The sequence below is a fragment of the Rhinolophus sinicus genome, chromosome 17 (assembly GCF_057876585.1).
Source record: "Rhinolophus sinicus isolate RSI-liver-muscle chromosome 17, RSI-T2T, whole genome shotgun sequence".
Taxonomy (NCBI): Eukaryota; Metazoa; Chordata; class Mammalia; order Chiroptera; family Rhinolophidae; genus Rhinolophus; species Rhinolophus sinicus.
Window position 1 is genome coordinate 15,988,608 of NC_142517.1, and position 25,651 is coordinate 16,014,258.

General features: G+C 35.3%; 1 protein-coding gene across 2 annotated transcripts in view; it reads right to left on the minus strand.

Annotated features, from left to right (window-relative positions):
- Positions 1-1,634: 1,634 nt before the first annotated feature.
- The window catches only part of GABPA (GA binding protein transcription factor subunit alpha), a 37,106-nt gene continuing 13,089 nt past the window's right edge, over positions 1,635-25,651 (minus strand). For both annotated transcript variants that reach the window (XM_019729849.3, XM_019729848.3), the window contains exons 5-10: positions 23,838-24,083; positions 15,444-15,638; positions 11,401-11,454; positions 10,325-10,465; positions 9,905-10,097; positions 1,635-5,512 (exon numbers count right to left, since the gene is read on the minus strand). In XM_019729849.3, the coding sequence (XP_019585408.1) occupies positions 5,284-5,512; positions 9,905-10,097; positions 10,325-10,465; positions 11,401-11,454; positions 15,444-15,638; positions 23,838-24,083 (1,058 nt within the window). In that variant the 3' untranslated portion in view covers positions 1,635-5,283. The remainder of the gene's footprint in view (positions 5,513-9,904; positions 10,098-10,324; positions 10,466-11,400; positions 11,455-15,443; positions 15,639-23,837; positions 24,084-25,651) is intronic.

Genomic DNA, 25,651 nt, shown 5'->3' on the forward strand with positions numbered 1-25,651 from the left:
AGCACCCTTCTAATTCTAGTTTGTTCGGTTTTTATCATGAATGGATACTGAATTTTATTGTAACCATTTTCTGCATGTATTGATATGACCATGTCCCCCCAGCCCTGTGTTAATTTGGTGAATTACATGATTTTTAAAATTCTGTTAATTCACTTTTTAAAAAATTTTAAATTGTGCTAAAATACCCATAAAATTTACTATTTTACCATGCTTTAGTGTACAATTCAGTATTATTAATTATATTCACTGTTGTACGACATAGCTCCACTATTTCACCTTGCAAAACTGAAACTCTGTACCCATTAAACAACTCTCCATTTTCCGCTTCCCCTTTTAATTCATTTTTTATTTTATAATAATTTCAGTCTGTAACCAATTGGAAATAAAAAGTCCTTTACCTCAGAAAGTTTTAAAAGCACTGTTCTAAATCAGTTGATTTGCTAGTAGTAAAAGCATTTTTAACATGTGCTTCGCTTGCAAACTAAGCTTTTAAGTCTTACACACAAAAAATCAGTGTCTTTTTTGTGATAGAAGATAAATATACCTCATTAGTTTCCTAAATGATGGTTTTCATCACTTCAAACTAGGTAAAATTACATTGTGTGTTTTTAAAGCAATTTATTTCACTCAAACCATAATTTTTTATAGTTATATTGTGGTGTGACCACTGGCTGGACCATAAACAACACCAAAGTCCCATTTTCTCCTGTCCCCTTTCATTCTTCTTCCTGTTATTTAGCCAACATGGACAGGTAGTTTTCTTTTTAATTAACACACAAAAGAACGGCTTTACTAAGAATATCTAGTTTAACAATCACCGGCTTGAGCCTTTGGCAAGTACTATTTTACCATTTCTTGTTACTATTCTAAAACAGTTAGGGTTTGTGGATGGGATTTCATTTATTTTCTTAAAAAAGACTAAACTCTATCACCTAATTTTAGTTCATGAAATCTGTTCTTCACAAATTGATAGTTTTAAAGTATCTGGGAATGACATATGGAGGCCTAAAAATTAACTTCAGGAACTTGTTGCAACGATGTTGCTAATTTTTGATATCAAAGGGATTATTCATTACGAATTTGTACCACCTGGACAAAGAGTTAACCAAGTTTACTATTTGAAAGTGCAGAAAAGGCTGCGTGAAAAAATTAGACGGCCTGAACATTTCTCCAACAATTCATGGTTCTTGCATCACGACAATGCACCAGCTCACACGGCACTGCCTGTGAGGAAGTTTTTAGCCAGTAAACAAATAACTGTATTGGAACACCCTCCCTACTCACCTGACCTGCCTACTGACTTCTTTCTTTATCTGCACATAAAGGAATTATTGAAAGGAAGACATTTGGATGACATTCAGGACATCAAGGGTAATATGACGACAGCTCTGATGGCCATTCCAGAGTTTCAAAATTGCTTTGAAGGGTGGACTAGGTGCTGGTGTTGGTGCATAGCTTCCCAAGGGAAGTACTTCAGCAATGAGGTATGTAGCACTTTTTCTATGAGTTCACGAACTAAATTGTCTGACATCGTATACATCATACGTGAACTGTCATATTTTCACCCAAGCAAATACCCCTGGAATTTGAGACTATTTGTTTGCAAGAATAAAATTTCTAACAACACAGAAATATACTGTATAATAGTTTTATTTTTCTCATTTTACTATTTTTACATTTTATGCACAAATATTTTTATCTGAGTAAAAATAGAAAATAACTGTTTTATGTAAAATTACAAAAAAAATAAAAACCACAAAGAAATACATAATTGTTATTATGACAGTATAAGTGTCTGTATTTAAAGAGTAAAAATGTATGCAAAAATCCTCCTCCCTTTTACAAAAGACCGAGAATATTTTTTTCTGGCAAGTGAAATATCACTGAAATATCAGTATTTTTTACAACCTCTAGATATGAAGACATTAAGTTAGTCACAGATGTTTTGCAACTATGAATTTAAAAACATATTTGTGCTATTTCGAAGATACGCTAGTTCTTTTTAGAAGGCAGTAGGATGAAAGGATGAAGATGAAAAATAGACCTCAGACCTCAACAAAAATATTTGAAGGTACAGCCCTTTAAAGAAATATACTTGAGTTTTATCATTAATCGGGGGAAAAAAACAACTAAACAGTTTTTCCTCATTGATTGACATAGACTGATTCAAAAATGAATGTGATGAGTTGATTCATATGAGTATCAACCACACATAGCAATTCTGACTCATTTATTTGATTTTCTGATGCCGACACAAATTTCCAAACTTTAGGATAGCAAGATACCCATGAAAGTTGGCTCAAACAAACCTCACATGGAAAATAAGTTTTAAAACAAAAGTAAAAATTTCATTATTCTTGTACTTATAAGGTACAAAATATGACCAATAATTTTATTTCTTCCTTTGAATACACTGTAAATTCTCCTATGGAAAATTCATTCATAGAAACATAGCCAAGAATGAATGGCATGAATATTTTCTTCCCTAAGTTATCTTTTAATAAAAGCCTACCTGACTTTCTGGTAACTGTAACCTTAGTAAAGACAATGGGAAATAGTTTATATATAAGTTGAGACAAAGCAACGAAAGCATCTTAAATCAATTGGGTAAACTGGTCTCATTACCTATGTTATGGTGCATAAATGATAGTGAGAGGCAAAGAAGAAAAAAGAAAAGCATCTAATCATGTATATCTCTGTTCAAATTATGATGAGAAATGAAAACTGCCAAAGGAAGAAAACAGAAAGTGTGTTTTGTTTATTTATTTATTTTTTTAAAGCATCTCAGGAATGCTTGAAGGAAAAAAGAAATACCATGTTTCCCCAAATATAAGACCTAACCGGAAAATAAGCCATAGTATGATTTTTCAGGATGATATCCCCTGAACATAAAGCCCTAATGCATCGTTTGGAGCAAAAATTAATACAAGACCCGGTCTTATTTTTGGGGAAACAGGGTAATAGTCTTAAGGAATCTAACATAAATGTGGGTGTTTCTTATCTTAAAAAAATATATACCTATGATTGAGACATAAAGGAAGTCTACAATCTTGGCTAAAAATTAAAACAGTATCTCCCCAAAAGCATTTTATATCTAAAAGTGAAGAATTTAAGCTTTTGATAATATACCAGAATAATATACTTTATTATTTCTTAAAACTGTGAGTTACTTGTCAACTCCCCAGGCCAAAAGCAGATGATGCAAAACCTTTGCAATTATTTGTTATCTGAAACTAGAGCTTCTGTTGATTATTTCAAATTGCTATTCCATTCAGATACTCTTGGAATCACTGTGCCCAAATTATACTAATAATATGTCAGTCTATTTTGTATGTGTTTATCAAAAAGTAAAAATGAAAGTCACAAATTTTATTCTTCCTTAGATATTTACGGCAGGGTCTTAAAGGCCTTAATATAGTAATGTAAATGGGCCAATACTGCACTTTGTAGTCCTATAGCACAGCACTTAAAATTATGATTTGAGGTTGTCAGAAAAGGAGATGGTAGATTCCTCCTTGTTCCTAAGAGCCCTGCCTCCTCCTGTGGTTCATGCCACACCACTAGTTAGTCTTGGCAGCAACAATTGCTAACAATGCCGCCCTGCCTCTATTACCCTGGCCCTTTCCTCCTAGTCAAAAGCATTGACTCTTATAAAGCTGTTTAGGGGGATGAATTTAAAGATGATGAGGGAGAAGGTGCACAAAGTAATATTTGAGAATCAGTCTTCTGCTATAAGAGGATTAGAAGCTATTTGCCAACATCTCATATCATGATTTGTACATAATACCTTAAAACAAACAAACAAACAAACAAACAAACAAAAAACAAGGAAAGCATGTGAGCAAGCAAGCAAGCAAAAAAGAAAGACATATCTAGCCATTTCTGTTTAGTGTCAGCTTGTGGTAAGTAAAATGTTGCTCATATATAAGAATTACTTCATTAAAGAATTTTTAAAATGAGTTACCTTTTGAAATATCTTTCCTTTTGAATATTACTGTCTTCATTTATGTGTGTATCTTTATATAGGAAATGGTCAAATGGACATGTATATAGATATTTGTATATTCACACATACAAATATTCAAAAGGAGAAAATTAAATAAATGGGAAATTTTGTTTTAAGAGAAGACTGCCTGTCCTGGAGGTCAAAATTTCCTTTTTAAACTACCAGCGGTGCCAAAAAAATGTATACACATGACTTGTATTCATCTTTTGTTACAGGTATATATTGAGTATTATAATTTTAATAGTTTTTTTTCTTCCTTAAAATGTGTATACATTTTTTTGGCACCCTCTGTATTTGTAACTTACTACCGTCTTGAAAGGCAAAGTACTGCTGACTGATTTAAAGTCTTCATTTCATCAGAAACACAATGACTATGTAAGCTCTTTTGCGCACTAAACCGGCACTATAGGGTAAAAAAAAAAAAAAAAAAAAAAAAGTAGAAATCCAAACCAAACCAATTTTCTGGCTGAGGTATACTTTTCAGTTTTTTAAATCTCTGACTGGAAAAACAGAGATCATTTCAGAATTTTTGTAATAGTTGGTTTATTAGAATTAAATGCCTCTCTCTTAAAATAATTTAAATTCTTGGCCTGACATGAATAATCTATACAGAAAATCCTTAAAAGTGGCTTGAGGTAAGCCAGATTTAAACCTGTACCTCCTTCTTCAGCACTGCTCTTCTGCCAGTCGGCTTCTTATTGTCCTTTGCTGCAAATATATAAATTACTTTAATAACTGATACTCTTATTTTAGTTATTAATATATAATTTTATTTGATATGACTATTTTGGCTCTGCCTGATTAGATGAAAGAGGCACACATGCTTTAGCTGTAAAATCTCCATGTCGCGGTTCTATGTAAAGTGACATCTAGGGCAGCAGAGGGGAAACAGTAACATTTTCAAAAATAGTTAAGCCAGACTGTTCCCTGCAGATACTTCATTTACTTTTCATCTTCAGATGCTACTGGCTATTTTTGGTCGGGCTAGACGTTAATACTGACCAGTTCAGCTTTCCTGACTGTTCACAAACTATCCCACAATGAACCCACCTTCACACTGAAGCCATTGTGGTGATCCTTTAACATATACATATTCTAAAATATATGCTCAAAGTAAAAAGATCCAGATTCACAAGAGTATGAAATATTTATAAAAAAATCATGCATCAGATTGTACAGTCTAGAAATAAAAGAAGATTCCAATTCAGTAATAAAGGTAAGAGCAGTACTTGCTCCAATATTTAAGAAAGACCTGGAACTCCCAGAAGGTCCTGGGCTCAGTTATCCTTTTCTGTTTGCAGAGAAGCCGTAGCCAGGGCTACCGCTGTGACTGGCTGGGCAATTCCGTGGAGCTGCATCTTTGCAAGTTTCTTCTGTTCACATTCTGTGACCAAACGGTTCAACTCTGCTGCACTGTATCCAATAAGAGTCTTCAAGTCACAGACAAACTTGTAGACAAATCTCTTGCCTTGCACTTTACAAATCATGTCCCCATCATAATAATACCTTCAGAGAGAGAGAAACACATCAACATTATATAAAAAATAAAGACTTTGGCCTTCTTACAACATATCACAATCACTTTTATAAGCAGAAGCCTAGCAGAGTATTGCATCCACCATAACAGCAATAAACATTGAAATTACACAGAAATGTTTGATGTTACTATCCAAGGAAACTTCAAACATTATTAACTAAAATTTCAATGCTCAGAATTCTAAAAAACTTTATGTACTAAATTTTCAAAGCATATTTTCCACAATCAGGATAAATCACTGATTTAAAAATAGGTATTATTAAACAAAACAGAAAACCTTGGAAGCAGTAACAGAACCTAAGAACAAGGGCTTGGAGTCAGAATGCGGAGATTCAAAATCCAGTATCTTTATTTATTACCTTTGTGACCACAAGAAAGCCATTTTCTTTAAGCTTTTATTCCTCATCTATAAAATGAGGTTTAAAACAGTACTTACCCTCATAGAACCGTTAAGGACTAAAAGGATTATCTTTGAAAGTGCTTAGCACACAATGACTGGCACAGAGCCCTCTATACAATATAAGCTATGTTAACCATATACATGTAGTATGAAGAAATTTTTAATATACATATTCTATGGCTTGTTGGAATGGCCACTTCTTTTCTGTCTTGTATAAAATCCTATATTATGTAGCTACGCCTTTACTTACATCATGTTACTATGACAGGCTTTCCTTTCAGAGAAATTCTCTAAATCCAATAGGGAGCCTCAGAAGTATAAGTAAAAGCGCTAGAAGAAAGAGACACACAGAAACACAGGAAACAGGACATCATAAAGAACAATGTTCCTAAACCTACACAGCTTCCATTTGGGGAAATCCCTCTAGAAGTCTAGTTTATTGCTGCTTTCTATGGAGATGGAAATAGAGTAGGATTTATATTTACTCTGGAAAACAGACTTTATTTACCACTATACACTGCCAATTCCAGTAATAGGGGGAAAAAGTAAAGACTTTCCTGGGCTGGCAGACTGTGAAGCCTGTATTTTAAAATTACACTGCCCATGTGCACCCATTTGACACAGAGCTATTACAAAAGGAACAATTATTGGCAAAAGTACCAGTGGTGTAAATGACCACACTTAGCAAGATTCATCATAAAAGTCCCTCAGTTTAATCAACTCTATTAATGAAAAGAGTGACCTATACACAGGAAATTATGTAATCTTTTTCTAGTTGCAGAACAGCAAAAGTGTAATAGTTATATTCACTTTCCCATTAAGAGCAATAACACACTGGCCAGTCCTGTGTTTCCTTTTGTGCCAATTACGTTAATATAGAATTTAGATCTCAGCCCATAAACCACCAAATGCTTGTCATTCAGTTTAAAATGCTACTGGCATTTCAATTTCTTAAGAAAATTTCTTCATAATATGTAAGGCTGTAATAAATAGACACTTGAGAAAAAAGGAGAATGAAGGAAAGTGGTTATATTTCAAGCAGGAAAATGAAGTTGGTATACTCTTATCAGTTTCTTGGTAAGAGGTGATAAAAAATACACATTAAGTTTATTTTACTTAATACTTCCTTCAATCTCGTAGATAAATCATACAACTATATATAATAGCATCCATTGTGTTTGTTCATTCTCTACAATTAAGAAAGTGGAAAGGGACACAATACCTGTATTTTCATGGATATGATTTCTTCCCTTTCTTTGAAACTTATTTTAAAAACCTTTTAAATTGCGATATATATTACACAGAGAGGACACAAAAGTGAACATTACCGGATAGCTATGACTCAGGTCAGGAGACAGAAACACTGCCCGTACCCTAGAACCACCCCCCCACACACACACACCCAGGGCTCCTCCAGTCATCACCCCTTCCCCTAAAGGGTAAACACCAATCTGTTTCATGATAGTAATTTCACTGCTTTTATTTATATTATCACCCAAACTTGCATCCTAAATGCTGTAATTTAGTTTTCCTGTTTTTTGAACTTACAGTGTATACACTCTTTGGGTTCACCGATATCAGTGCTTTTGGCAGTAGTTCATTCTTATGGATACACAGTATATTCTCTGAGACACAACTTATTTATTCACTACCGTTTCATCTACAAGTATCCTGTGCATTCTGAAAGTTTGCGTTCTGCCCCTTCACTTAAGGAAGACCTGCGTTAGTACCTGCTTTTGCTAATCAAAAAACATCCAGAGTATTTTCCATTTTACAAAGAAAAGGCGAAAAGCAAAATAGTGCTTAGCATTTGTTTTGCAGCAGCCGTTATAGAGGCAGTGTGCACTCCGAGCCCCTTCCAGAGGAACTGCACCCAGCGTCTCAGCATCAAGCTGCCGAAGCTTTGAACTGTCTGGGAGCATCTGTGCTTTATCTTGATTTATTCTGTGCATTCCTGTTTTTACTATGTGTTATGTGTTGTTTTAGATTTCACGTGTCATTTGGTATGATATGGTAGGTTACTTTTAGGGTCTGGCAACGCTCAGAAACTCCCATATAAATTAATGGTAACTGCTTCTTTGCTCTATGCCATTTTGGCTTATGAAACTTCACAGGAACGCTCTACTTTTGGATAGTGGGAGGAACCTGTTTTTTGGGTAGTTTCTGGTTTTGAATGTTATAAATAATGCTGTTATGAGCACATGTGGACATTATGAGTACATTTTCATTTGTTAAATATTTAGGAGAGAAACTGCTGGGTTACAGGCTACAATTCACATTCCTACCAAAAGTGCAGAAGCATTCCCACTGCTTCGTATCTTCACCAACACTCCTGGCACTAGTAATCATTTTAATTTTAGACATTCTGGGGTATGTGTTGTACCATTTAACTGTGGCTTTAAATTGCATTTCCCTAATTACTAATGAGGTTGCACACCTCTGCATACATTTAACAGACATTTGGGAAATCTCTACAGTGTCTAAGTCTCTTGCCCATTTTTCATTTTCCTTTTAATCTGTAAGAGTCCTTTAGATATTCAAGATAAGTCTTATGTCAGATTATGTGTGGCCTGCCTTTCACTCTCTTGATGATGGCTTCTGATGACTAGATGGTATTAATTTTAATTTTAATGTAGTCCAATTTGTTGATCTTTTTTCTATTAGGGTTAGTACTTTTAGTTTTGTCTTTCCTCATCTACCAAACTCATGGAGGTATTTCTAGATTCTTTCCTATTTTACTTTTGACATTTCAAGCTACAAGTTACATGAACTGATTTTTAGTATGATGTGAGGAATTTTTATTTTCCCATATGGACAGTCAATTGTACCAGCACTACTGACTAAAAAGCAGGTCTTTTCCACATGTCCTCTTTCCACTGCCATTTTTAAATCAAATGCTCTTATATTTTTGGTTCTTTTTGAGCTATCTATGCTAATCTATGGTCTATTTGTCTATCCTAAGCAAACAGCACACTTTTCTTATTGTTGCAGCTTTGTAGTGAAACTCAGGTTAACCTTCTTCAGATTATCGTGGTACATTATTACTCCCAAATAAATTTTACAAATACCTTGCCAAGTTCTATGGAAAATCTTATTCAGATGGTTACTGCATTGAAATTTTGGTCAATCTAAGGAGAACCGACATCTTAATTATTAATTCTAATAATTCATCAATAATTTTGAGGGGATTTGTATGTATGCCATATAAACTATCAAAAATGAGTTTTAATTCTGATTATACCAAAAATATCTTTAGATAGTTCGCCATGTGTTTGAGATTAAATGATAAGCACACTGAAAATGAAGCATTTTAGTTACTGATGAATACTAAGATTTAGGCAGACTGTAGGGCGAGAAAACATAGGAAAATGGGTCAACAGTTTGCATCTAAATATAAAAGTTGAAAATATCTGCATATATGCTAAGTTTTCACTCAGTTCATCTATGCAAACGATAGATTTTATCTGTAACTTAAATGACAGAAAACATGTTGTTTTTAAACAGAGTAGTATATACTTTTAAATCAGATAAAAACAAGTAACTTTTCCCCACTAGGTTATCAGCAAATTTCTCAGTAGTAATGTGACAGGCCAGGAGAGAGTGGGATGACATATTCAAAATATTGAAAGATAAGAACTGCCAGTCATGAATAATCTATCCAGTAAACTTAGCCTTCAGATATGAAGGAGAAATAAAAGCTTTCCCTGACAAACAAAAAAAAGTTAGAGTAATATTTAAAAAACAACTCTCAAAATTCTACTAAAAATTATTACTAAAGATTTTTTGAAAAAGTCTTTTTTAACGTAAGTTTGAAAATTTTAGTTTTTATATATAAAGAAAACATCATCTTATGAACAAGTATGTTAAAATCATTACATAACAATGTTTATATCTAGAATAAGAAGGCATTTTTAGAAAGGCTTGATATAAAAAAAAGAAAAAAAAGGTAATAAATGCTTACCTTAATGCACGACTGAGTTTCTCATAGTTCATCGTAGGTTTATTTTTACGTTGTCCCCATTTTTGTGCAACCAGTTCAGGCTGATTTAGTTTAAACTCGCCTTCATCACCAACCCAAGAAATGCAGTCTCGAGCATCTTTGTCAGTAAGAAGTTCTAGCAAAAACTGCCACAGTTGGATTTGGCCATTGTTTCCTAAATTGAAAGGGAGAAGCATTGACCACAGCGCTATGAATTAACAGAAGGCAAAAGGCAACAAACAGGTTCTCTGGTTCCTATTTCAGCCACGCTAAGAACACAAATGTTGTTTCAAATGCTGTCTAAGCACTGCCAGATAAGTAGTCCATACTCACACTGAAATTAAACCAAATATACATAATATGACAAAACTTTATAAATACCAGATGACAATGCAGAAATACCTGTTCTGTTCCCAGGTGAACTTCTATCTTCTCCTGAAATCCTTGGAGCTCTTTGTACTTTAGCTGCCTTTGCACTACTGTTGATACCTTTAATGGTGGTTGGTGTAGCAGACTGCACTGAGGCTGGAATAATCTGCACAGCTGCAAAGAAAGACAAGGGGAAAATTTTTTTCCCTTCTAATACAAGCAGTGAAAAAAACTACTGAACAACATAAAATGCAGTTAGTTTATTGTTCCTCTAATTACCTCAACAAAAGGCCTCATTTCAAAAAGGCTTAATCTACAACAATTTTGAAAAAAAATTACAAAAAAAGTTCAGAGGATAAGATAGTATGTTTGCATTCCAGTTTGTAAATCTTAACTTACTGAATAAAAGTTGGTCTTATTTTTGAAATAACTTAGTGGACAGTTATAAAATATTAGTTCATTAAAAATGGTTTATCAAATGTTGAGAGAAAATGTGGATGAATGAGAACTCGTATTTCACTACTGATGAGAGTACAATCTCATTCCACCACTCTGATATAACAACTTTGGTAAACCTAGTAAGACTGAAAAGGTAGAAACCCCATGATATTACAACCAGAGAATCACATATACGTTCTGAACATACTAATTCAGTAAGGTTCACAGAGTTTTAAAAATAATACACAGTAGTGAAAATGAATAATACTCAAGCTGCAAGTATCAGCATGGTTCTCAACTTTTAAACAAAAAAGCAAGTTATAAAATGATAGGCACAGTATATTATTATTTTACCGCCAAAATTTAAATGTGCAAAACAATGCTATAGTGTTTATAGTTACACAGTTGGTAAAAATATAAAATATGCATAGAATGACAAATTTCAAGTTCAGGATATACAACAGGTAAATTTTATATATAAAGTTTTGTTTCTTAATAGTGTATGGTGTTATAGTGTACACAGATGTTATACTTTATTATTTCTTTGTATATTTCATATACTTCATAAAAAATTTAAAAATTAGTTTTCCTTTTTACTACTTCTCAATATGGAATAAAGGAAACATTTCTTATTGATAAATGGGCTGTGTATTATGGGCATGTATACTCACGTTGATCAATTGTAACTATCTCATTCATCTGTTGTTCTTGACTTGCCAACACATCTGAAGAACACACATAGAAAATTTTGTTTTCATTTGAAAACCAGAAATGCAAACCCCAGTCCAGTAAAACTGAACTTTATGAACACGATTTTAAAAAAAGAAACTCCACAATTAAAACCAAAATCAACCAAACAAAAAAGCAAAACATCAAACAATTGAAATTTACTGGCATGATAACCTAAAAAATATTTGAGTCACTTTATGAGGAACAGATATTTTTAAGAGAAGTGACAAAGGGAAAACACCAATTTCTTTTAGAGTTCACTATTCAAGGAACCATGGTTTTCTAAATGTAGATGCCTATATCTAAGTCTATTTATCTACCTACATAAAACCACATAAAACATGGAAATCTTCAGGGTCAGATTAGAGATGGGAATATACACCATGCTGCAAGTATTTAGATATACATTCATCACCAAACAGGCTCCCTCAAGATTATCTGAGAAATCTTCCTAATTTAGTGATCTAACATCTACTTTGAATAATACTGCTTTAATTTTTAACACTCCTTCTTAAACATAGCTAAATTTTCAATAAAACTGTAGCTTTCCTAAATGTCACAACTGAACTAAATAATTCAATATGTCTATAAATATAGCTCTCAATAGAAGAGTTACATTGGAAAAGGCCCTAATATCGCCCTTTAGACAACCATTCATTACTCACCTATTGCTGTTCCCTACTCAAATGCCACTCTTTCCCTCTCAAACAAGAGGCACACTTCCCAGTCTCTATTGCTTGAGCCTATTTACTGCCTATCAGTGCATGATGCTTCTCTCTTGAAATTGCAACTGTACCCACCAGCAGTCACCTGTGTCCTGGCTCCCAACACAGTTCTACTTTGGGTACCATGCCGGGATCCAGTTCCAGACACATAGAGTTGGGGAACTAAAAAGAGGTGTGAGTCCTACCTGTCAGATGGGAGATTTCTTTGGGGTTCCTGAGTTTGTGGGTTTAAATGATTATGTGGGACTAGTCTCAGATAGATCTGGGTGGGTTCTGATCTGAGCACTCAGTTACTGGCTGTGTGACTCTGGTAAATTATTCGACTAACCTGAAAATTAATTTTCTAACATTTAAGTGGCATACCCCCACACGTACCACACTACCTCATGTGTTGGTGAGGATTATAGGAAATTGCTTTTAAGAAGCACAGTGCCTGAGACATAGTTAACTTTTCAGTAAATGAAGATGCTACTGTTTTATCTAGATTTTTAGTTTTGAGCATTCTCCCCAAGAACTGTTGTCTCTCCTAAAGAAAAAAAATTCCCCAAAACTTTATAAAAGTAACTTGAAGTGGCAAAGTGCTATAGAAATTGTATTTATTCCACTGGTGACTGCAAATGAACAAAGGAGCCCTAGCCTAAAAAGAGGCAAAACAGAGGGTCACAACGCACAGCACAGATGTGACGAACCTGTAAGATCTGTGTTTAAGTCCTGATTCTCAGAAACAGTTTGGTCTGTTTCCTGGGAACTCTCAAGACAGAAGCTACAACACAGCAACAGCGTTTTTGAAAGCTTGGTCTAAGACTATCTAGGCTCTCCAAATAACATATTCCCCTGTAGCCCTCACATTCTGGCTATGCACGAAGGAAGCAAAGTCCTAGGAGGCAGAGCTCTAGGATATACGGAGCCATTTTATGAAGAAACTTTGGACACTAAAGGTGTAAAGCAATCCTTCCTAAAGAAATGCTCCGGGAGTGGCTGGATGGCTCAGTTGGTTAGAGCGCGAGCTCTCAACAAGGTTGCCGGTTTAATTCCCGCATGGGATGGTGGGCTGCGCCCCCTGCAACTAAAGATTGAAAAAAATGGCAACTGGACTTGGAGTTGAGCTGCGCCCTCCACAACTAGACTGAAGGACAGCGACTTGGAACTGATGGGCCCTGGAGAAACACACTGTTACCCAATAAAATTAAAAAACAAAACAAAATGAAAAAAACGCTCTGCACACTGAGCTTTGCCTTTGGTGACAGAAGACAAGATATTTACACCAGGAAGAAGCACATCACAGAGCTGGTAGTACTGGAAACACTTCCTAATTATCTCCCCCCATATAGCAGAACTTGGATGAAGTTTCAACACAAAGGGAACCACAAAAAGGCAATGGCTTGGTGGGTAATCTAATATAAGTATCTAAATTCTCCTTGACAGATCGATCATTAAGGAGGAAGAGACAGGATACGCCGGGCTTATTGTACCTTTCAGATATATGCTGTAGACTTCACTCTACAAGAGGGGCCAGAGTACTAGACTGCTCCAAGGAGCCTGTTCTGAGAAGTCAGGCTTGTGAATTATGGGAAGTCTGCCAGAAACAGCTTTACGTATCATTCTGCCCATCACCAAATTCTGAACTGAGCATTAGATTCCTAAACCAGATGGGATTTCCTTGCCAGGGCAGAACAAAGAATCACGGATGGACAGGCAAGGAACTCCCTGAAACACTTACCTAAGCTGTGGGGCTTTGTTACTTTTGAAAATAAAACAATTCCAGAGCAGAGATCTTCTGAAGAAGACTCACTCTACCACCAAAAAAAAAAAAAGGAAAGATACACATTGCTCTCCCCCTGTACGAGGAAAAGTCTCTGAATGAGTTTTAAAGTTTGAGAAAGCCTAGAACCAGGAAGAGACAACCAGAACGAAGTGCTGACCTGGAAGTGACAGCGAAAACCATGAATCTGAGAAAAACTAAACTAATCCAAGCCCTGTTCTTTTTCTATTCTTGAGAGTTCCCCCAAGAACACGTGTTAAGTAAACATGGTTCGCATGTTAAGTACCTGAAATGATTCATAATTTACTTTATTCATCTGCAGAGAAGAAAACCTGTGAAGCCAAGGACCAACCTTCAAACAGAACATTCAACTTACTTATCTAATAAGAACTGAAACTGGAAATAAACCCTATAAATGTAATGAATGTAGTAAGTCTTCTAATGTCATAGATATTCCTCTCCCCCTGTATTTAAGAGAATCAACACAAGAGAGAAACTATAGACACAAACAAGGAAGGAAAGCTTCTCTCCAGAGCTCACTTCTCGTTCAATAGTAGATAATGAAGCCTGCGTGAAAACCCTCAGCAGTAGATGACTATAGAAAATCCCTCCACCAAAGCCTTCCCTTACCGGGCAAATGGAGCAGAACGCTACCAATTACTGTTTCATCCATAGCCATTACAAAAACAAAGTCAGAGTTTGTCCTATTTACACATTCTGAAAAATATGTGGGTCTGGCTAGCATTTGTGATCTACAAAACACTGTTAGGGAATGGGTTACTTAGCTAAGATATTTTAACAGATAGTCACTGAAATATAAAATGGATTAAAATTCCAAAAAAAAATTACATTTATTTGAGCTTTATGTTGGACAGCTGAGTAGTTCCTAATTTCTGTATATAGTCACTTAATCATACTAATAATGTCTGTGGAAAACATGGAAACACTGATAACCAGTGGCTTCCAAATCAAGAGAGTGGGTTACAAGCTTACACTTCTCCTTTCTCTCTTGAAATCACATTCAATTAAAAGAAATTTTAAATGATTTAATCTCACTAATAATGAAGAAAATGAGAGGGAAGTCACCTGTGAAAAATCTTAAATTTCTAGAAGATGAGCAGTACCTGGAAGAAGTGACAGGGGAACAGAAGTCAACAACTAGAACATACGAGAGAGCTAAGAGTAGGGCACAGCATCTTATTTAAGATTCTAGTGTTAGCCCGTTTGGATCCAGGCTCTGCCACTCCCTAGCTCTGTGACTTTATGGGGCTCCTAAGCCTCAGTTCCCTATCTAAAATATAAGGAAAGTAATGATTTATAGCCTTAATACAGAGATTAAATAAGATACTACATATAAAGCTCTTAGCACAGCCTTATACAGTTAATAAACGTTAAGTACTATTGCTATTATCAATTAACAATCACAATAACAAAATTATAAAGAAATAAAATTAAACTTAAGTTACAATGTAAACAGAAAATAATTCTAATTTTATACATTTTCGGAGAAGCTCCAGGTGACTCCAGAGAATTTCTCCCCGAGGGACGCGCTGAAAAAAATCTTCTTGGTTGAGACTACATAATTCTCGTCCTGAAATGTTGAGTGTAGTGAGGTCTATATCAGTCATGCTGAATTCCTTCATTACCCAAACTACCCAATGCAAGACTTGGTCTGTAGACCACTGTATAGGATCTAAAAAGAAAAATATCACCAAAAGGTTAGTTCCATCTTAGATATTATATAAATTTACAGCTAACTTATCAACACATGTACACGTGCACACACACGCACACACAGATAAAATCCAGACAGGTTGTTTTCCCCAAGTAAGTAAATAAACTCAGTATATGAAGTAAAAATATTTTTATGCTACATTTTCTCCTCAGTTCCTTTTTAATCTCAATTTTTGATGGATTCACTTGGTTCTACATCAATTAGTCTGGAACTGTACCAAGAAAAACAAAATGCAAAATACTCTCCAGTGGGCCAGATGGCATAAAATATATGATTATCCTGGAAGGAATGAGTAAGTTATCTGAGTTTCAAAAATTATTTCATAGCAGAGTATGATTTGGTGCATGGGAAAAAAATAAAAGGGGATTCTAGGGAGCTAGATTTAGTCTCCAAAATGTGAACAATATACTCTTTCCTCCCTTTTGCTTCTTGTCAAATTCTGGTTGCTCCTGTGTTTACCCTTATGGTGGCACTTAACAATACAACATGTTAATTGCCTATTACTCAGCGTCTTCCCCTATAATACATCAAGGTCTTAAATACAAGGACTGTGTCTTGTAAATCATTCTATCTTCAAAACCTACCACAGTGCCTTGTGCATATATTTGTTGAATCTTACAAAAAGTGAAGTCAAATAATTTTATTTCATCATTTTTAATTATCTAATTAAATTCACAAATGAAAAGGATGGCCAACCCATACAAATACTTCACTGCTGTATGTCTGGTGCCTAACGGGGCATTCTACCCAGAGAAGTTTAGTAAATACTAGCTGAATTGATTTCGTATAGGTATTAATGCATGGAAAAGATGACCTACCCAAACACAGTTATATGTTGCCAAGATGCATGCCATTCAGTAAGAAAACAGAGAGGAAAATAACATTTGGGTACTTATCAAGAGCCAGTTTACAGTAAAGACGAATCAACTAAGAATACAGGACTGATAGACACAAAATTGATTTTTTTTATTTGATTTTTTCACAGAGAAGTTAAGGGAGGAGGATTCTGAGAAAAGGACAACAATGTTTTTAAATTTCTCTGAATTAAGAAAAAGTCACCAAAAGCAACTAGAGAGCAAAACCAAAAATCTGTGAACATTTACAACAAAACCCTGTGACAAGTACCCCCATGGACCCTGAAATACATGCAGGTGAAGACAAAGCAATAATGGCCACAAGACCTCCATGGTATCAGCATCTGTGCAGCGAAAGCAAAGGGACATCTGACCCGTTCTCCACTGTGAGTGCAGGAAAACCCGAACATAGCCAGGAAGCAATCATTAAAAGCACAACAGGCCAAGGTGAAAAGAGCAGCTCAAAGCAGTTTTGCCCCATCCGATAGTAGCTGAGTACAAAGGTCTGCGGGAAGGTTTAAGAGGCTGGAGCAGTGTAGCATCTGTGAGTTTTTCAAACTGAGCCAAGACCACTTCCAGGAGAGTGGACCACACTAAGGGGAAACTGGTGGGAGTGTAATCGAAATTGAGTAGCACAGGAACATGAAGGAAAAGGATAAGGAAGGTCCAGATAAAAGTGGTGTAAGGGAACAGGCAGGAACCAAGAAAGCAAGTGGTTCTATTTTTTTTTAATGCTACTTGAAAACAACTGAAGAGGGTTTTGGGAAAGTTAGAGAAGCTATCCTAAACCACATCCCTTTAAAAGTCCAAGAAAGCTCATTTTTCATAAACATAATAAACAAAAAGTGTCAAGGTCAAAAAAGTTAGGAGGTAATAGAATTAGTCTGATTTGTTTTCCTAAATAATATCAGGACGTCTGGTCTAACATTACTAATTGGCCATGCATGTTCTCCTTGTCTCTTTTCTCTAAGAACCTAGTCAAATGATAGTAAAGGAATTTTTAAAAGATGTAAACTCATAGGAACACGAGTGAGAAGCAACAGAAAGGCTGGGAGATTTCCACATATTGTTTTGAAGACAGTAAGCAGAGTGAAAATCCAGCAGAGCAGAAGAAGCTGTGACCTAAACACCTATCAAGGAGGATGCCAATAAGAAGTGGAAGTATTCCTGCTGACAGAGCCCCCTCATTGGCTCAGGTCGTGGTGCTTCCAGGTAGCCGGAGAGGTTTCAGTGACAAATGAGGGGACCGATTTAAAGTATATGGTATGTTTAGAATCTCCAGGGCCTCTCCTTCATTCTCAGGACCGAACTGAATGAAAGCATCCCCACACGAGGTGAGGACACCGGAACACTTTAGATCAGGGAGAATCACAAAGCAGGTACTGAGAGAACTGACCTCAAAAAGAAGAGTCTACACACTAAAGAGTGAGACCCTCTCCATCTCCTCCCCCTCCCTCTTCCATGTCCCGTTCCACTTCCAGAATGCAGCACTCACATACACATCAACCCTAAATCCTCACCTCGACCTTCTACTCCTGACAAGTGTTTGGCCAATTCTCCAGAGAAGCTAAAGAGACCCAGGAAACATATCGAAACATAATGACACTTGAAAATCTTTTAATGAAAAAACCAATACCCTACCCTCATCAGCCTGTAGTCAGTAAATCCCTTCCAGAACTTCAAACTAATTAGCTTTAAAGTTATTCCCTCTTACGTATGGTCAAGGGTAATCAGCTAGTTGAGGCTAACATCAAACCATTAAACAAACAAAAATAAACAGAAAAACCACTAGAAAGCGGAAATAATGCAGTAACAAACTTAAAAACACACACACACACACACAAAAACAACCCTACCCCAACCATAATTGATATACTCAAGAGAGGTAAGAGAAAACATGATATTCATAACATAAGATCACAATGCTATGGAAAAGTAACAACCAAAAATAAAGTGCCCTTATAAATTGAAAACCAGACAGGTTGTAATATAAAGTTAAAAAACATTGGCAGAGGCAGTAGAAATAGATAAGGAGATGAAAAACGGAAGAAAACAAATGTAGGATCAACCCAGGAAATTCAACAGGAGTTCTAGAAAAAGAAAGAGAAACACATAAAGTAATTATCAAAATAATAATTCAGAAAAATTTCCCAGGAGTGAAGGATACAATTGTCTAGATCAGCACTACACTGTCCAATAGAAATATAATAATGCAGGCCACTGTGTATTTAAATTTTCTAATAGCTACCTTAAAAAAGAAAGATGAAATTCACTTTAATAATTTCATTTAACTTAATACATCCAAATGTTATCATTTTAACATGTAATTGATCTAAAAAGTTGGTAAGATTTTATACATTCTTCTCTTTTTTGTACTGGGTATTTTATACTTATAGCCATTTTAATTCAGACCAGGCACATTTCAAGTACTCACATGAGATGAGTGGCTACTGCATTGGACGGTGCAGGGCCAGATTGAAATGCTACACTATGCACCACAAATCTATAGCAAATAAAAAAAAACTACACACCACTAAACCCATTAAAGACCACAGATAAAGAGACGATCCTAACAGCTTCCAGAAAGAAAAAAATAGGGTATGCAAAGGAACTAGGATCAGAATGCCCCCGCTGAACACCTTACAGTGTAACAAAATGGAACAGGGTCATCAAAACCCTGTTTTCAATTTAACAGTCTACACTCAAACTACCTGAGCAGAATAAAAGATATTTTCAAATATGTGTGGTCCCCACCCCCACACACACCAAAAAAGTAAAAGTAGATATATATTTATTTCACAGGTGCCCTTTCTTAATGAACTTATTAAAAGGGGATGAGAGAATGAAGAGTAAATGAGAGACTAAAACGAAGAAAAAGGAAAATAGGAGATCCAAGGGAAAATGGGGGATCCAGCCCTGCAGGAAAGTCATGATGTCCTAGGGTGACAGCTTTGTGGCAGACCTAGAAAAATCCAACCCAGAGATGGATGAGAATTTGGGAAAAACAAATGATAGGCACAAAACAGACTGATGGAAATGGGAGAAGTAAGTCTTGGTATATATAGAAATCTATACAACTAAAAGACAGGTGAACTTTGAACTTTCGGAAAACTAAAAGCTGTATAAATGTAACCATGGTCATGCAAGAAATAAATTCTCATAATGTACACAATCACTAACGACAAAAGTTACATAACAAAATTAAGAAAATGGGGAAAGACAAGGTTTAATTTTGTTTTGCAGGGGAGAGAAGTATAAAAGAACTTTACCTCATCTACTATACTAGGAAGTTAATGATTAAAAGTAGCAAAGCAAACGTGGTTGTGACTAGGGAGTAGGAATGAAGAAAAGACATGTTAGAGAACTACTTTTTTTCCTAACACTTTCTTTAAACCAGACTTGAAAGATATATAATAAATGACAGAGCTTACCCATGGTGATGGGAGAGCTATGGAACTAGGTAGCTAGTTAGATACAAACTATATCTCTGTTTTATTTTTTGAATATACATGTAATACTTTTAAATGTCACTATCTGACAATGCTGGGAGCCAAAAACATGAGCATCTGTCCTTCTTTTTAATTATTCAAACAACTGGAAGAAAAAATAAAAGTAATCTCAGCATATTCATCTTTTAATATTTTTATTTAATAAAGAATAATAATATATTTACTCTAATTTTACTCTTAGTCAGTTTTAATATTCTCTACAATTCATCAATTTGACTTCTAACTACTATAAATTCATTAATTTGAGTTTTGTCCAGTTGTTTAACGTAAAATAGTAAAAAATAAATAAACAAATAAACAGGAAAAGGAATTAAAGTCCCGAAAAATTTAAAACTGAAGGGAAAAAAATATGAATATATGTAAGTATATATGAAAATATGAAGAGATGACTCTAAGCTCCTGTCAAGACATAAAATTGATGTGTGTGAAGTGAACTTTAGGAAATTTTCCAATGTGGACCAATATTTCAAAGAGATTTAAGATAGTTATGACCAATTAACCATATTTCAATTTTGCATGGAATTAAGCAATTAGCAAAAAAACTACCCTTAGGTACAGAAATAGAAACCTAAAATGATAGTTCCCTAAGAAAATATTAATAGTTTCTAAACTTTCTAGTAGATAACAATTTCATGAGAAAAACCACCAGTGATATTTTAAAGTCTTTCTATACCTAATAAATCTCAAAATCTTAAAAGAGCTTCCATTCTAAGTAAATAACATTCTTGGTAGAAACTTTGTCAGAGTTATAATTCATTTTTATACATTACTTTCTATAAAAGTTTCTACAACTGAAGAGTTCTTGTTGAAGGTCTAGCAAACTATAAAACATTATTTGAACTGTTTTTATGCTATCTTCTTTCCTTCTCAGCATTCTCCTCTCAAGAGAAAACGTACTAACACTAAGGTCAAGTACACTATACATACCAGCTTCCACATGTCAAAAATAACTTAATTTTTTCAACCATCCTATCTCTAAGGAATGGCTAGATCTCACTCTTCAAACTTGGTTCTTTTTTTTATGTTATGCTCCAATTAATGACCCCTTTCCTTGCTTCTTTAATCTCTCCTCCTACTAGTTCCATACCATTTATCTATAAATATACTCAGGTCACCACCAGCTCTTCAACCTTCAATATTATTTATTTATTCCCCCAGCACTCTTCCCACTTGCCCTCCATCAAAAGTTAATACTCAATTTTCTCCATTTCTGTGACATCTATTTCTTATAATTCAGCTTTGTCTCTCCACTTGTACAGTTACTTTTACCTAAAATACCAATGAGCTTCTGATTACCAAATTTAATAGCCATTACTCTGTTAGCATTCTTTGACGTTCTTGGTGGCATCAAGACTTCTGACTATCTAAAAACTCTTACTTTCAGTGACACTATATACAGTTCTTACTTTCCTTCTCTCTCTTTAGCTATTCCACGTCTCCCTTCCTTTTCCTCAACCCTAAATATTGAGGAGGTCCAGGAACCAATGTTTAACATTGTGTTCTTTTCCATTTTCTTTCTCTCCATCAGAGACTGTATAGCCTTTTATGGCTTCAATATAAATTCAATGTGACTGAGTCCCAGATAACATCTTTACCATCCCAGCTTGAGAAGTTAGATTAATACTTCAATCTCCCCTCTATCTCTACCTTCACAAAAATCCATCAGTCAGTTGCTCAGTCCTATCACTACTTTGGTATCTCCTCCTTTCTATTCCCACAGAAATCACCTAGTCTAGGCTAACCCAGACCTTATCACGTAGTCACAACTCAAGTACAATAATATTCTCATTTTCCCCTCACTGCCCCAAATTACGCCACATACCACTAACACATTCATTTTCAATTGTCATTTCCATCAATCAAAACCAGTTCTATACTGCTGCAAAATAACGCCTTACCTACTAAATCTTCTCACTATTCATGTATACTCCTACTTCTACTTCTCAGCTTTGCACATACATTTACTATCTAGAACGTCTTTCTCTGCCCAACAATTTCTTTGTCCATAATAAACCCTTTCCCAATTTTCCCCCAGGACACTATTAGCCCTCTGAGATTCTAATAGCATGTTTCGTTTATACCTGTTTCTGGCAGCTTAAAAACATATTACCTTTCTGGCAATTATCTCTTTTCATCCATCTTCTCTCTCTTCAACTACACTGAGAACACCCTACGGGCATAAAATTTTTTTTATACAGTCACATACTATATATGTGTGTACTACATATATGTGATGTTTTGGTCAACAATGGACATTTATGACGGTGGTCCCATAAGATTATGGAGCTGAAAAATTCCTATCACCTAGTGATGCTGTAGCCATCATAATGTCATAGTACAAACACTGCAAAAATCCCCAAGGCTGTGGCTGACACGGCGAACAACTTAACGTGGGTGTGGGTGAGTGTGACCTGGAGGAGCTCCTAGAGCTGGTGCCTGAGGAACCGGCCAATGAGGAGCTGAGGGAACTGGAACAAGAACGCATAGCTGAAGAAGAGGCAAGAGTAAAGGTAACTGCGGGTGAGGAAAAAGAACCCCCAAGAAATTCAGCAAAGGGTTTAGCAGCTTTTGCAGACCTCACCAAGCTCCTTAGAAAGTCTGAAAACTTGGACCCCAACACAGAAAGGTTTTCATTAACAGAGAGGAATGTTCATGGTGCATTATCTGCTCCAAGCAAATCAATGATGAAAAAAAGAAACCAACCAAGCAAACCAGTATGGACACGTTTCTGAAAAGAGTGACACATCCTCAAAAAGGGCCTCAGGAAGGTCCTCAGGAGTCGTTCCAGGAGAAGGCAGCCTTACCACAGGAGGGGACAGCTCCCTGTGTCACTGCCCCTGAAGACCTTCCCGTGGGACCAGACATGGAGATGGAGGACAGCGATCCTGATGACCCTACCCTGTGTAGGCCTGGCTAGGTCTGTGTGTTTGTGTCTTAGTTTTTAACAAAAAAGTTCAAAAAGTAAAACAAATTTTTTAATTTTAAAAGTTTACAGAATAAAGACCTAAAAAAAGGAAATATTTTAGTATAACTGTACAACGTGTTTGTGTTTTAAGTTATGTGTTATTACAAAAGAGGTGAAAAATTAAAAAAATTAAGTTTATAAAATAAAAGTTACAGTAAGCTAAGGTTAATTTACTATTGAAGAAACAAAAATATTTTAATGTAAATTTAGTGCAGCCTAAGTGTATGGTGTTTATAAAGTCTACGGTAGAGTACGGAAATGTTCTAGACTCCCCTAGTCACTCACCACTCACTCACTGACTCACCCAGCGCAACTTCCGGTCCTACAAGCGCCATTCATGGTAAGTGCCATATACGGGTTAACCATTTTTACCTTTTATACTGTATTTTTACTGTACCTTTATGTTTAGATACACAAATAGTTACCATTGTGCTAAAATTGCCTGCAGTATTTAGCATAGGAACAAGCTATACCGATTTACAGCCTAGGAGCAATAGGCTGTACCATACAGCCTAGGTGTGTAGGCTATCCCATCGAGCTTTGTGTTAAGTGCGCTCTATGATGATCGCACAACAATGAAATCACTTAATTATGCATTTCTCAGAACGCATCACCATTGTGAAGCAACGCATGACTGTATTTTTTATTCCCAGAACTCAGGACCGTATTTGTCCATCACGGACAGTATTTAGTCCCCCCCCACAAAAAAGAATATAGAAAATCAGTGTTTTTCCTAAAAATTCTACATCGAAAACAGATACTCACGCCAGCATCCTCTATGTCAAGCTTAATTCTTTTCTACCTGACATGGAATGATGTATTTTCTTACCATAGGGTATCCCAAGGCGTTCCTGCTCTTTCCTGTAACCTTCTAGTGCAGCAGCCCATCTTGTCACTTGTTCTGAGGTTTCATCTGAAATGGTTGTAATGTGTTTTGTGCCATCAAGAGTTATCACTTGAGCTTCCTCAACAAGATGTGCTTCTGCTTCAGCATGGTGGGCATCCGGATCGATAACTACTTCAACTGTTTCCGCAGGTTTAACAATTTCAAGGATGTTGAGCTTTGGTTCAATTCCTTAACAGTGAATTAAAAAAAAAATCTAAATGAAAACATGAAAGGCACTAACAAATAAAATTTAGTTTATTTTATATGTTCTCAAATGGTAGAGCAAAACTCCACTTTAAATATTTTTAGCAGTATGAGAATTCAACAGATTCCTATTAAATGAGAAAAACAAAAATCCAACAGAACTTTGGTAGGTTAGATAACAGTGTTGTGTCAATCAGTATTTCCTGATTTTGATAATTGTACTGAAAAAGAATTCCTTGTTTTTTGAAAACACGCAGACTTATGTATTTAGGAACAGAAGAGAAACACATCTGCAACTTGTTCGTAAACAGGTCAAAATAAATGTGGGGGTGAGGAAGAGAATAAGCAAATGCAATGAAAGTTAACATTTGGGGAATCTGGATGAAGGATACCTAGTAAGCGTTTTACTACTCTTGCAACTTTTCAGTAAGTCTGAAATGATTTATAAACACCACCACCGCTGCCGCCACACACACACACCCCTACCTACAAACATTAGGAGAAAAAGTGCCAACGTGGAATAGAAAATAAAAATTAAGACTAGGGAGAGTATAAATGAGTAGCTATTTACTCTTCTGAACAAATTATTTACTGACTTTTTTTTTAAAGGACAAAGTACATTATTTTAAAAACACAGTTTGTTAAATTGAATTCACATCATTAAACTCTGACATTCACTGTCAGTTGAATGAAGAAAAACCCAAATCCTTAAGATATTCAAAATAGAATAAACTAGCCCTTAATGATATATCAGATACTTCTGTTAAAACGACAGTTTTAAGAAACTATCATACTGCTTAACAGCTACTGTTTGCTCACTGATTCTGTTACAATGTATATCAAAATGTAATCAAAACGCATTTGAAATAAAAAACAAACTTTCAAACTGCTGTGAAAATCAATATTATAAAAAAATATATAGCTATCATTCATTAGGTGGTGTAAACAGATGTCACTTTTTTCAAATATACATGAAAAAAAATCAGAATTTTTGAAAAATATTTTTCCTAAGACTTATCCCTTAATCCTCTATTCAAATTTCATTAAGTAAACTCTTCTTGATGAATACTTGCACTGAGAGGTCACTAGGCTTTTAAAGATAAAAACAAACATTTTTTTTTCCTATTCCCTGCAATAGTGAATCATAGGGAAATTAAGGATCAAAAGTAGGTAACTACTGTTTTCAGTCTGAAGAAAACTCTGGTTTGTGAAACATAGTGGTAAGCAATATATGTTCAGAGATTAAAATTAGTCTGAAACTCTGGTTAGAAATCCCAACAAGTCACATTTTAAAAAACTAAAATTCAAACACCAAAAATGGTTTCCTAATTTTCTTTCTAACTTTTGTTCTTATGCAAAGATTAGTGAAATGCTGTGATGATATGGCTGACTGGTTCAATCAACACCCTTTTCAAATTCCTCTTTTTCTGCTAACCTGCAGAGACTAGATTTCCCTACAGTGAGAGTTCCCGATGTGATTTAGGCTCTAGAATCACTGGCATGAGCCTTTTACTTAGAAATGAGTTAATAGAGGATAAGCAAGCACATAATAT